The 13,248-nt window shown below is 51.8% G+C and overlaps 4 protein-coding genes across 4 annotated transcripts; 2 read left to right on the forward strand and 2 right to left on the reverse strand.

Moving 5' to 3' along the window:
• Positions 1–4,802: 4,802 nt before the first annotated feature.
• EsH8_V_000851 (uncharacterized protein) lies at positions 4,803–6,477 on the forward strand (the record flags this gene model as incomplete). Its single annotated transcript, XM_083273367.1, has 4 exons — positions 4,803–4,873; positions 4,951–5,349; positions 5,403–6,165; positions 6,241–6,477. 4 exons carry the CDS (start codon positions 4,803–4,805, stop codon positions 6,475–6,477), a joined length of 1,470 nt encoding a protein of 489 aa, XP_083126082.1.
• Positions 6,478–7,651: 1,174 nt separating this feature from the next.
• EsH8_V_000852 (FAD-binding oxidoreductase) lies at positions 7,652–9,175 on the forward strand (the record flags this gene model as incomplete). Its single annotated transcript, XM_083273368.1, has 1 exon — positions 7,652–9,175. One exon carries the CDS (start codon positions 7,652–7,654, stop codon positions 9,173–9,175), a length of 1,524 nt encoding a protein of 507 aa, XP_083126083.1.
• Positions 9,176–9,459: 284 nt separating this feature from the next.
• On the reverse strand, positions 9,460–10,239 carry EsH8_V_000853 (ribonuclease H-like domain-containing protein; the record flags this gene model as incomplete). Its single annotated transcript, XM_083273369.1, has 1 exon — positions 9,460–10,239. One exon carries the CDS (start codon positions 10,237–10,239, stop codon positions 9,460–9,462), a length of 780 nt encoding a protein of 259 aa, XP_083126084.1.
• Positions 10,240–12,756: 2,517 nt separating this feature from the next.
• Positions 12,757–13,248, reverse strand: EsH8_V_000854 (uncharacterized protein; the record flags this gene model as incomplete). Its single annotated transcript, XM_083273370.1, has 1 exon — positions 12,757–13,248. The coding sequence occupies one exon, from the start codon at positions 13,246–13,248 to the stop codon at positions 12,757–12,759; it is 492 nt and encodes a 163-aa protein (XP_083126085.1).

The raw sequence follows: 13,248 nt of genomic DNA on the forward strand, positions 1-13,248 counted from the left end.
CAGCACGAGATGATTCTCTTTGCCCAGCGAGGAATTTTCGCTGCAGCACAGCCGAGTGCACAAACTTTCACGGCTCTCGACAGTGGATTGTTGCAACTGCAAGCCACGGTTATTGGATCGTTCCCGCAGGACGTGGTAAAGGATGAAAATGACTTTTTCTCCATAGCACGCTACAGGTCAGTGTCGGATGCCCGGCCAGAGGACGGCGTGGATCCATTTTGGGTCTCAGACTTGCGTCAATGGCTGGAGGATGCAGGTCTTGACTTGGCATATTTGGATTCCGACGCCGAGTACGCGAAATCTGCGGAGCCCATAAAACGAGCCCTGTGGCGAACCCTGACGACGGACTGTACCACATATCCTATTACACGTGTCGCCCTAGAGCAGATGTCGACGGTGGACCAGGCGTTTGATAAAATCTTACATGGACAAGCGGCCATTACAACCTATCCGATGACGGATACATGTCATACGAAAGTCCCTGGGACAGCCTACCTGGCACAATTGAGGAGATGATGAGGCACAACAGTAAATACTGGGCATTTGCCGTTACCGACAATGGGCTGTAAACTATGGTGCGAGAGGCAAAGGCTGGGGACGTGGTAGCTTCTGTAATAGGGGCTAGGGTCCCACTAATATTGCGCCGAGCAGGATACGTTGAAGGGAAAGAACTATTCAGTCTAGTAGGGACAGCTTATGTTCATGGGTTCATGGATGGACAGGCTGAAGAAGAAATAAAGGCCGGGCGGGCGAATGGGATGTGTGTTTTGCTCAGCTAATAGTAAAATGTTTCACCTACTGGAAGGCCTACAACTAGATAGTCCATTAAATAATCAATATACAAAGTGCATAGGTTTATAACGGCTAAATAGATATAACCTCATTTTCCTTTTCTCGGAAAAAACGGTCGGGTAAGAAATCGGGTGAGCCGCCTGTTGATTATATACTCGTGGAGAATGTCTTAAGTAAACATTTCTGCGAGATATTAAAGGCAAGATAGGGATGGTTAGTGATACCTGTGTTCCATAAGTCATGCCAGTTCTTTTGTGGTAGTTCCATCGGGAGATGGCCAAATTGGAACTCAGACCTCTTTGTATGTAAGTTACCTATGTTCACTGGGATCATTTGAGTGTTGGTCAGACCTTTTGAGGCCATAAATGGCCCATCACCCAAATGCAAATGAATGACCAAAGCCACCGATCGTGGGGCGGAATATCAGGTAAATTTCATTTTAATTAGACTTGACGGTGTGCGTGAGATGACGCCTCGGCTTGGGGAACTCAGACGATAAAATACGGCATGAATACTGTCCCCATCCTTACCCACCGAAGAAAATTAAAATAACAAGGAGAAAAGGCACTTTACGTTGCAGACATTGCACCTGTTCAGCCTGCCTGCACCTTGAAAAGCCGGTGAAACGCTATCTATCACCGACATCTAATGAAAGCTCCGTTCATTTCCTTGGCAAGGGCATAGAATCCCTCGACATTTCCTACAATGGGATTTCCTGACCTTTTTATCCCTTGCAAAAGCAGGCTACTATCTCACCACCAATAAGGCTATTATGTCTCAATTTCGCCTCTCAGCAACAGCAACACCTCTGACGCAGCACGTCTCTGACGGATCAAGCTTTCGCATCTGCGTGCTCGATTAGCCACAATTTAGCAGCAAACAGGGGAATATGTACTGGTATTTTTGGCGCTGCGGGCGTGGGCGGCGCGCTGCTGCTTAGCAGCCTTGAGCTTGTCGCGCTTGGCCTTGTTCGCGGCTCTGGAGGCGCGTGCATGGGCGGCGCGAGCCTGCTTTGCCTCCATGAGTTGAGCCTCGGTACGCGGCATATTTGCTGATGTTGCGTGGTGTGCGGGGTTGAGTTTGATTGTGAGTGAGTGTGTGTATGTGTGTGCGTGTGGTATCAATTGCTTTGTGCCGGTGCTTGATGTAGTTGAGAACTTGAGATGTCGACGTTGCTATGGAGGCTCAATAGTTCGCGTGTTTCAGCGAGTGGAATGTGGCATCGGGCAGGCGGGCAGCGAGGTTCCACTTCCCCTGTTTGGTAGGAGGGGGTGGGTCGTTGGTACAGAGCAACCAATGACGGATTATTGGTCGGTCCATCTCGACCTGTGCCTTCCGTGACCCAATCACATCGCCCATCTGCTCATCAGCCGCCTCCTCAGCCACCTCAGCCACTAGGTCCTCAGTCACAGCCTGCTATGACTCCAAATGCCGTTCAATCTATGCTCCAATGACTCTGCCGCACACGCGTCAGGCAAAAAAGTTTCGCGATTCATAGCCCAACCGACGCGATGTGCGAACCAATGTGTGAGGATTTCCTATCCGGTTGTCGCCAACAGTACTCGAGCCACTTTGTGGTTGCATTTTACATGAGGCCGTAACACCTGGACGTTCTCAAATATCGCCCCCCCTCCCCCCCCCCAAAAAAGGAAAAAACCCCCGACCATCAATCAAGTTTTGAAATTTAAGCTGGAACATACCATGAAGCCTTTTGCTATGTCCACTGCCGACCAATTGCACATCCATTTGCCTTTGCCGTGGCATCTGCATCGCCATCAATTCTTGTAGCCTCAATTCGCCTTTTATCAAATCATGTCGAGAAATCAGCGGTGCGTTACGAGCTCGTCGTTAACCCGGTGAGTTTGAGGCGCTCCGACGGGATTGAAGGTGGTGCCTTGTCTGTCTTTTGACCTCGGCCCCGCACCGGCCCTGATCGGGTCGGTGACATACCGCCGGCCGGCCGAATACCACTAGTGGAGAAGGCGGATCGCGTTGAGAGCGACCATACACAGCCCCAACAAACAAACGACGCTGCCTACCTCGTAAACCACGTACATGTTAAGAGATTGAATGCCGAAGATGAACTGACATCTTTGCTTTCAAACAGGACGCGGATGGGCATCGTGTTAGTCTGCAGCTGCCAGCAAGCTTATTACGAAATCTCCAAACAAAACTTGACCCATGCTACCGCAGCACGGCAACACGCATGCGCCTGAGGGAAAACTATATCTTCCTTATAGCTTCCTATTAATTTGCCTTACGAATTAGAAAATCTTCATCTTCCTCCTGCGCCCTTAATTGACGGCCGATCGCCTGTTCTCATAACCAACGTCGTGCCTAAAGTCGCCCATCATGCCAATTCGCTTGCAGACGCGGTTGCTTCCACTTCGGTACAGTTGCTCTAAAAGCAAGAACGACGTGCAGTTTGGCAAACTTTTGACCAGGTCTTTGCCACCCATTTTGAAAACTCCCCACAGATGGAAGGGCGCCGGCGCCTTCAACTTGTTTTATCTAACAAACCTCAAAGCTGTGGCGAACAAAGGATAGCTTCCGGGCTCTTGCCAAGGTTTAGTCTACCCGACTCATAAAGATTAAAGGATGGCACAGCGGGACAGTCTAATAGAGCGCCTTTCGACGCCCCAATTAAATGACCGTAGGCAGCTGGATCGCTAGCCACCAGTCCAAGCCCAAGTCACCCCACGACACCATGAAGATCTATATCAATACCCTGCAGCTTCTCACCCTCGGAAGTCCAGTAGAAGAAAGAGTTAAAGGATTTAAACCCACACTTTACCGGGCACTACTAGCGCAATATCTTGGTTGATGAGCCCATTGCTTTGAAAGATTTTCACCGATGCAGCGCTTCATCGTATTGACCTGCGCGCATGATCAAGTATCCTTGCTCGCGATCAGATTTATACGCGTAGGGGATTGTAATCCAGGATCTTTATTCAAATCATGAAGTTGAAAGGAACGATTTAGTTAACGAGTTGGATATCCTCTCGGTTAACAAGGATGAATTGTTATCGACTACGTCGGCAAGCAGGCCAGACAACCAGCTCGGAGATTCGGGCGGAGTGCTATGTCAAGAGCGATATGTGCAGCAGTGATGTGTTCCGTGTCGACGACAAGAAGATTGTGAACTGCGACATTTTGAACTGCAACATCACGAATTGCAACAACTGAACTACAACATCTGAACTGCATCATGAGCCGTAACATTAGGAATTGTGACACAAACTCAAACTGCGACATAAAATTTAAATATAATAGTTAAACTGCAACATCACAAACTTCAACGCCTAAACCACGAAATTACGAACTGTACCACGAACTAGGCCACTATAGCTATACTTCCTATGATTTATTTACAACTCGAGTTTATTGAATCTTGGAGAGCAACCCGGAGAGAGGACTGAAGAAACAATTAAAGCTAGGGCAGGCAGGGGGACAAAACCGAAGAAGATAATCGCGGTGGCACAGGAAAAGTAGGTCGTCTCCAAAGAATTTGTCACTAGCGTTCAAGTAGCGGGGACGTCACTCGACCAGCAGTATGCACACAGCCAACCACGCCGTTCTCATATGCAATTTTATTCGACGATTGCGGCATTGTAGGGCCGTTGCAATGCAGCTTATCTTTGAGACCACTCACTACTCACATGCGCCGTTCAACCCGGGACCGTCTTGGGCCGCCAGACCTTCCGAAATAGGCAACTTTTGCAACGCCAATGGTCCTTATCGGGATGAGATGTGGACCTGTACGGGCCCGAAATGCACGATAACGCAAAACTTTACAAGTGGGTTCGATGAATCGGGAATTGCGAAGCGCTTCAGCGGGCGGGCGGCGTTGGGCTAAAACCCAATTTTCACCCACCGGCCTTGGGTTTTGATTGACTTGGTCGACGCCGACTGCAAAAAAGAACAATCGGGGGCATATTAGGGGGAAAAAAAATCAATGTCTTGTGTCTGTTAAGATCCATAATCACTAGATATTGAGACTCATTTCTGACATGAAGTTCTCATCTGTTCCTCTCTATGTGAGAGCCAGCATCATTTCATCATGCGTCGCTATGCTGTTCGGGTGTGTAGATTTTCTTCTCGTCAGCGTTGACCATCCCAGCCAGAACCCTGCTTTGCTGATAGCGTTCAATGAGTTAGCCTCGACACGGGAAGCATCGGCCCCGTGACGACCATGCCGTCCTTCCGTAAGACTTTCGGAGATTTCTCCCCCACCATGCACGGAGTTATTGTCTCCTCCGTCCTCATCCCCGGCGCCCTATCGGCACTCGTCTCCGGCGTCATGGCCGACCGCTTTGGTCACGTCCGCCTCTTCGCTCTCGGTGCCTTCATCTACGGTTGCGGTACCGGTATTGAGTGCGCCTCTCCCATCCTCGGCGTCTTCATTCTTGGACGGCTTATCAAGGGCGTTGGGGAGGGCATGTTTTTGAGCAATGTCTATGTTCAAGTCTCTGAAATATCACCTGCTCGCCTCCGCGGCGTCATGACCGCTTTGCCGCAATTTGCCATCGTCACGGGGATTGTGACTGGATACTTCATGTATGTCAACCCGAGGTCGTGGCATTCTGTGATTGTTGACCAGCGATTGCCAGGTGTTACGGGACTGCGACACTAGGAATTTCATCCGCGGCGTGGCGTCTGCCACTGGCTGTTGCCTCATTCTTGGGCTTTGTGCTCTCTGGGACATACTTCGTCGTCCCCCCCTCGCCTAGATGGTTACTTAGTAAAGGCAGGCAAGACGAGGCTCGCCTTGTTGTTGAAAAGCTTGGATTGGACGAGAAGGAAGGCAAAGAGATGCTGGAGCTTTCGTCCTCCGACGAGCAAAAACATGACGCCAATGCCCCGGTCCTGGAAATTATGAGGCAAGCACTCGCCGGCTTCCGCGAAGCCTTCTCAAGCCCCTACAGGAGCAGAACTCTGTTTGGATGCTTCCTCATGGGCATGCAACAATGGAGTGGGATCGACGGCGTGTTGTACTACGCGCCAATCATGTTCACGCAGGCAGGCCTGGACGGTGAGAAGGCAACATTCCTGGCATCTGGCGTGTCTGCGTTGGTCATCCTGGCTGCGACTATCCCCGCGACATTCCTTGCTGATAGCTGGGGACGGAAAACTTCCAGCTTACTGGGCGGCGCGCTGATCACCGCTCTGATGGTCTTGATGGGTTCACTATACGCTGCTGACGAAGTTCACGCCGACCGAGGAGCTGGCAAGTGGGTGGTTATTGTATCCATCTACCTGTTCGCTATCGTCTACAACTTTACATGGGCGCTCTCCTTCCGCACCTTTTTGGTCGAGAGTTTACCGAGAAAAACGAGAAGCAGCGCGTCTAGCTTGGCTCAGAGCGCCAATTGGGTAAGTTGCGCTTTATCTTCCCAGAAGACTGGCATTCAGGATATCGATCATAAGTTAGCTGACACCAGTCAACAGTTTGCCAACTATATCGTAGCACTGATTACACCGGTACTTCTCTCAGTGTCCTCCTCTGGCGCATACTTCCTCTTCGCAGGCTGTTCCTTGTTTTGCACAGTCGTCGTTGCATTTATCATGGTTGAGACGCGCGGTCACAGTCTAGAGGCAATCGAAAAGAGATACACAGAGAAGGCCACATCCACTGCCAAAAAAGGGGAAACCGCGGTGACAGTCACGGAAAGGAGTATAGTTTGAACAAGACAATAGCAGACAACTAATGATGTGATGAAATGGAAACAAGTACAGTTGCAAAGACTAGAGCACGCAAGAGGATACTTTAGAGATTAGATTATGACAAGTTTCGATTTGGTATTGTTTTGAGCCTAGATTGAGGGCCTGTAGATAGAGGAGCAAATAGGTTATGTATTGATACTTTCCAGAAAAAATTAGACATCCAGACTAAACAAACTTGTTGTACATCTGCACAACAGATCACTGGATATGGTCGAGGAATGGTATCCACCGAGATGGCCGTTAAGATACTTCGAGCATTGCGCGTTCCACCTTGCATTCTACCAACTCAAGATCAACTAGTCTATGTTTATAACATTTAATCCATCTGTTTAAAAAAGAAAAAGGGACAATCGCCGCTGGAGCTGAGCGATTTCGCGACTCATATGTTCTTCAAGCCTCGGTTTAAGTGAGATTGCACATTGCACTCTTGGCTTGTGTCAATGAGGCTTCCGAGGGACACTCGGTCTGACCCTAAACCTGAATGGTCGTCGTATAAGAGCATGTGCTCGCAAACTCCCTCGGGTCCAAGGCCAATCGTAATACTGAGGTATGTCAAGGGTGAAATGAAAGCAAACAGGTCAGCAAACGTTTCTTGGTTGAACTGGTCATTTCTAGAGATGTAGGAGATTTGCGCCCCACGGTATTGTGCATCTACTTTTCAGAGCGGACATGTGAGCCAAGCTAAATACCTGCAGAGATGCGATTGGCTCTTACGCGCTCGTGGAAAAAAGTGAAGCAAAGCGGTGAGTGTCTGACTTAACAGGGTAGCAGTTATTATAATTCTTTTTCCGTTCCGAGGTTACATTGTTTGTTTTCTTCTCCTCGTTTTCGTATCTGAAGATGCGAAAACGGAGCTAAGATCCTCGTGACGATCCTTATATCCCGGGAATAATAATGAACTGGACGGGCTCGTCCGCCCCGGAATTATGGGGCGTCAGCAACGAGAGGAACAGGCGGCACGGAGTACAAAAGCAATCGAGGAGGACGCCAGAGAGCCTAGAGCGCTTGAAAGCAGCCGCCCTCGCGAATCCCCTCAAGACTTCCTCCACTCCCTTGGAGCTTCTGCAGCCGCATACATTCGCAGTCTACGGAATAGCCACAACCCTGTCCCCGTCGTCTTACCGTCACAGCAAAGATGCGGATATTCGTAGCCACCCTCATTGTTGCTCTCGCTAACAAAGTCAACGCGTCGCTGTCTGCGAGAGATGTAGGCTCTACGGCCTGTTCTGATCTGACGAACCGGCTGGGATCTACTAAGGTCGCCATGAAGATTGAGCTCGATTACTTATTGAGCAAGACGGAGTACTTTAACACGGTACAGAGCAACTACAACCCTTCGTGTGTGGTGTTTCCAACCACCACACAGGATGTGGCAACCATCCTCAAGTCTGTGCGCGCAGCCTCGTCGCGCTTCGCTATCAAGACTGAGGGTCATAATCCCAACACGTTCTTTTCCAGCGTGGACAAAGGCGTCTTGATAGATCTGACCGAGATGAATGAGCGAACATACGACGAGGACACGACGCTGGGCACCTACCAACCCGGTGGAAAGTTTGGCGACATCTACGATTACTTTTCAAAGTACAATAGGACGGTGGTCGGGGCCCGCCTGAGCGGTGTTGGCTCAGGACTGGCTCTGGGAGGTGGCCTGAGCTATCTCTCGAGCCAGTACGGCCTGGCAGTTGATTCTTTCCGAGAACTCGAGGTCGTACTGCCAAGCGGTGAGATCGTGACGGCTTCCGCCAGCGAGAATGAGGACCTTTTCTTTGCCATGCGCGGAGGCGGCGGTAATGCCTTTGGCGTCGTGACCAAGTACAAGGTCCAGACGCGTCCGATTGGGAACCTCTACGCCGGCAATGTCATTTATCTGTTCAACCAGACTGAGAATGTTTTGGACGCCATCGCCAGCTTTACCTTGTACAACGAGGATCCCAAGGCCGCCATCATCGGAACCTACGAGAAGCTGCCCACTCCCGCGCTTGGATCGCTGAACCTCGATGACTTCGCCATTCTGTTCCTGGTCTATGACGGCGACCAGGCTGGCGCGAAAAAAGCCTTCAGCAATTTCACCTCCATTCCCCATCTGATCAACACTCTTGGAACAAAGACGTACAAGGAGGTGATCAACATGCCCCTGCCCAACGGCGCCGAGCTGTCTAAGGGCAAGAACCAGTTCCGCAATGGCGTGTACCGCGTAACATTCCCAGGAAGTGAGACGGGCAACATGACAATCGATGACGCCTACCGCTCCGTCCACGCGGCCTGGGACAAATGGGGCGTCGAAAACAAGGGCCGTTACACTCTCTTGTCACTTGACTACCAACCCATCCCCAAGACCCTCACCGACGCTTCGAAGAGCCAGAACGGCGGCAACGCGATGCAGATGCCTGATGGACCTTGGCTATGGCTTTGCTTCCTTCTGCAGTCAAGTCCATTTCTCACCGACCGCCAGACGGCCGACGTCGAGGCCAGTTTCAAACGCATGGTTGAGAGCGTGCCCTTTGCCGACGACCTGCCGCTGTTCATTAATGATGCGCACTACGACCAGGACCCCCTCAAGACCTTCGCCAGCTATGATAGGTTGCGGGAGATCAAGACCAAGTACGACCCAGACGGTTTCTTCACGAACTACACTGGTGGTTGGAACTTTGACGTATAGGATGGCATTTTATGTATGTATTTGTGTTGAGACCTGAGCTCTCTCTTTCAACCGTGTTGGCTCTTTTCGTTCCTGTTATCTATAAATCCCGAAACCTAATTTCCATCGGCCCAATTCATTCAGCACTTGGCTCTTTGCCGGAATGATCAAGGCCGTATCTATGCCTGCTCCTGCCTCCACTACCATCCTATTAAACTAGCACAATGCTGTCCAGTTATCTTCCGGTTCCAAGAAAGAGATGGAATGTCGGGCAGCAAAGCAAAATGCCAGTGCTTGACATGTGCCTAGTAGTCCCAGTCTGGAGGCGATTTCGGCCAGATTTCCCACTCCACCACATCCTCCCACTTCAAAAGTTCCTCATCCTCATCCTCATCCTCGTCCTCGTCCTCGTATTCCCTCACGGAAGTGTTGCCTCGTGAAAGCCATACAGGTTGGCTGCCGCCTGCTCGGGGGGCCGTCTGCCTGCTACTATTCCGGTTGAAGAAAGCCGCCCTCGCTGGTGTCGCCCAGCGTTTCAACTCGCCTGGCTGTCGAGCACATAGCAGCACCACTTCCCTCGTCGCAAGAGCATCTTCCAAGGCATCGTGAACACCACGCCCGCCCTTTTGATATGGTTTACGAATCTGGATACCCAGGAGCTCGGAGCAGAGCGTCTCCAGACCCCATCTCTTTCGTATTTTCGACTTTTTCCCCAGCACAGCATCGGCAGAGAGAATGGCCGAATCGATGATCCTTGTGTGTGATGTGCGCAGCACCTTGAGATCATTATGAACCGATTGTCCGATGATAATCGTCTCTTTGTCGGCGAACCGCCAGAGCTCGGCGCGAGCAGCCTCCCAGCCATGGAGGGCCCTATTCCCCGCGACGGCCTCGCGCATGCTGACGGCGCTGATCCCAGTGATGCCCTCGCGCCAGTCTATGATGGGCCGTGAAGGGTTGACAAGGCAGCTCTGCAATACGTTGCCTGACAGAAAGTCGACCATCGTTATCTGAATGAGCTCATTTTGTCCCCCGGCAGCGCCAGCCATTTCGCAGTCCAGCACGATCGCTGCAGTTTTGGGCATAGAAGGGTTCTTGTTGGGACAAGAGAGATGGACTTTGGGTGTCGAGCGGGGCTGGCTTTGCGTCGCGGTGCTGGAAGGCAGGCTGTATCCTTCCTTCTGGAGGCGCTGCTCTGAATGACAGAGGTCCCGGAGTCGGCTTTGGAGGGCATTCTGTTCAACGACGGACAGGTTTGAATATACGATGCCCCGGTGATTGAGACTGTCTACAGACACGGGTGGCACACTGGCACTGACTACTGTCTGGGTGGCCTTGGGACGAGCGTGTTTCGCTTTAGCATGTTGCTTCTTCGCAGGTTTGGTATCGAAGCCTTTCTGGCATATACCACATGTAAACTTTTTGGACGGCGCAGCGGGTGACATGTTGGCACGGGAATCTTCTGGCTATCTAAGTTGAGGGAGGATTGCAAGATAGGGCGATGAAGGGAAACCTGACGTGCTGAGCTGTGTTTGAGATGGAATGGCGTTGTCTTTTATCAGCCAACCTTCGATTCTGGCACCCAGTCCAGTATCCATCCAGCGCCAAATCCAATGGCGAGTGGGGAGGGATCGCAGGTTGGTAGCCAACATGTCGGCTGATGTTGGAGCGAGAGCGCTTCCCTCGACCGCCTGATTGGGCTGCTTTCGCCATGGAAGCGTTCATGCAGCATGCCGCGAAGACACATCATAACGGGGGATGGTGAGGATAAGCCAGCTATTGGTTGCAAGTGTTCGATATGAGCCTTGGCAAATGCAGCCTGCACACCCTCGTGTCCTACTGCAAGTGCTCGCTCACTCGAGGAGTCAAGACTGGATTTGACCATTGACAGAGGCCGTATTGACAGTAGGAGCTCTGTGGTGAGAGGTTCGGGCGTAACCGACTTTGTGCCTTGGAGCATTTGTCGTTAGCACATCCACTAGTTGTTCGTTACCTCGGGTCGTCGAGTGTAACAGCTGAACACGGCTGTACGGTCAAATTGATGTTTCCGAGAACGTTACTATCCCGGACGAGAGGCCCAACCGCTGGCCGACACGCAAACTCCTGTCGTTGGCGGACGTTGGTTGAGGGGCAGACATCCTAATCGAGAGCTCGCTGGGGTCTCTTGTCGTGATTGGATGCTGTACGCCGTACTCGAGCCAGCCAACAGGCACCGTCAAGGTGGGGAGTGGTGAACTGGGGCAACATCTGGCTACAGACAATCCAGGTAGCTGATTTTGATGAAGTTGCCACCACCTCTAAGACCTTGAGCTCCGATGAATGCAACTTTCCCAACAATCACGCTAGGCGTTCTAGTCCTGCCAAGTGTAGTGTTATTGGTCGTAAGTTGCGTAAAGGGCTATTACTTCGACTGCAGGACTTGACCAAGCAATGGATGGAAGTTACCACTTATTGTGGTGCACATAATATGCTCATGTTCATACGTGAATTGAACAGAAGCCTCTCGGACTCGTGCACTTGTTTTCTGAAGAAAGTCACGCAGACCTTCAACGCAAAAGATGGTTCCTAAATCAGAAACAAAGTGTGACGCAAAAGCGGAATCGCAATTGCGCTGCTGCAATTACGTCTTGTCTATATACGCTGTGACACCATATTATCACGCAGATGCCTCAGAATTCATGCTGCCAACCGTGCATCGATCGCCAATTGCCGGACAAAATTCAAATTTATTCACTCGCCTTCTCACTCGCAAAAAGTCAAAAAGATAAGGTTGAATCATCATCCTCCATTGCCCAGAGGCGGATTCGAACCGCCGTCAACACGGATCGCTGTATAGAAGAACCACAACGTATCATCCTAACCAACTAGACGATCTGGGCGAATGGGCTTCTTTGGTGGGAAGCGTGACAGGGTCCGCCTGGGAATGGATTATGATGGGGCGGCTAGGAGCCTGCGTCTAGTCTCGCACATCCACAAATGTCGCTCACTGCACCATGCGTAACACCCTCAATGCCCCCGTCTTCGCGTTGTGACTCGTGTTTTTAAGCTGTATATACCATATCGAAATAAATTGCATGATCAATTGCAACTGCTAGTGCCTCCTTGGATGGCTTCTTGATTGGGTTGCTCTTGAGAACCCCGCCATTAACATTCGGGACCCACCAACCACCGAGATATCGGGGGTCACCCCCGATGCCCGCAGTGACGTTTGTGGTGCTTGAGTTGCCGAGAGCGCCGGACTACATGGGCAGTTGTTCCCACAGCGCTGCAAGTGCACTGCACACCTCCATCACCGCCCGCAGTATGAATAACGTACGAGCATTGTCCGGTCCGGGACAACAGGTCCGTCATCAACTCCATCCCGCCCACTCCACTCCCTTTCGCTCCTCCTAGACGCTGACAACCCAGCCTCCAAGAACACGCAACACGCAGCACATGGTCCAGGCCAACATCCCACGTAGGCACACAGTCATCCCACCCCGAGCGCCGCCACCTCACCGCCCGAGAAACCCGAGAGCAATTTCTTCGTAGTGTGCCATAATGTCATAATATCGTCCGATGCGCATACTCAGCCTCTGGGCGGGGGCCGAGTGTCGGCTGGCTCAGTATTTGGGCAATCCGCCGGGCAACGGGCCCCCGCCGCGCCGTTCAGCTCCCGCGCCGTGCGCCGTGTCCGCGTCGGCCGCGACATGGAGGACAGGGTCGTCTCGTACCGCAACTACGCGGCTCTCGTAGCAGCCTGCGCAAAGCACCAGGGTCCGAATGTTCCACGTCGCAGGGCTCCCGCACCACTGTGTGACAAGGTTGCAAATCTTGGCCCTTGTTTCAGTGGGCTCGTGGAGGTTCTTGAGCACTAGGTTGATGAGGCATTCGGCAGGGAAGTCGCGATCGCCAGCCTTGGGCTTGCTGGAGGGATCGATCATGTGCGCTTCCAGGGCGCAGACGGGGCAATCGTCATAGAGGTGGCCCTCGCCAGCTCGGGGGGTGCGGGGACGGGCCGGGTGGTGGGATTCACGACGGCGTGCCCCGATTTCGCGGGCGGTCTCGGAGGCAGTGGTCTCGGACGGGGATGGGGCTGGCGAACGAGATGTCAT

This window comes from Colletotrichum jinshuiense, chromosome 5 (assembly GCF_051148585.1).
Source record: "Colletotrichum jinshuiense chromosome 5, complete sequence".
NCBI classification, from domain to species: domain Eukaryota; kingdom Fungi; phylum Ascomycota; class Sordariomycetes; order Glomerellales; family Glomerellaceae; genus Colletotrichum; species Colletotrichum jinshuiense.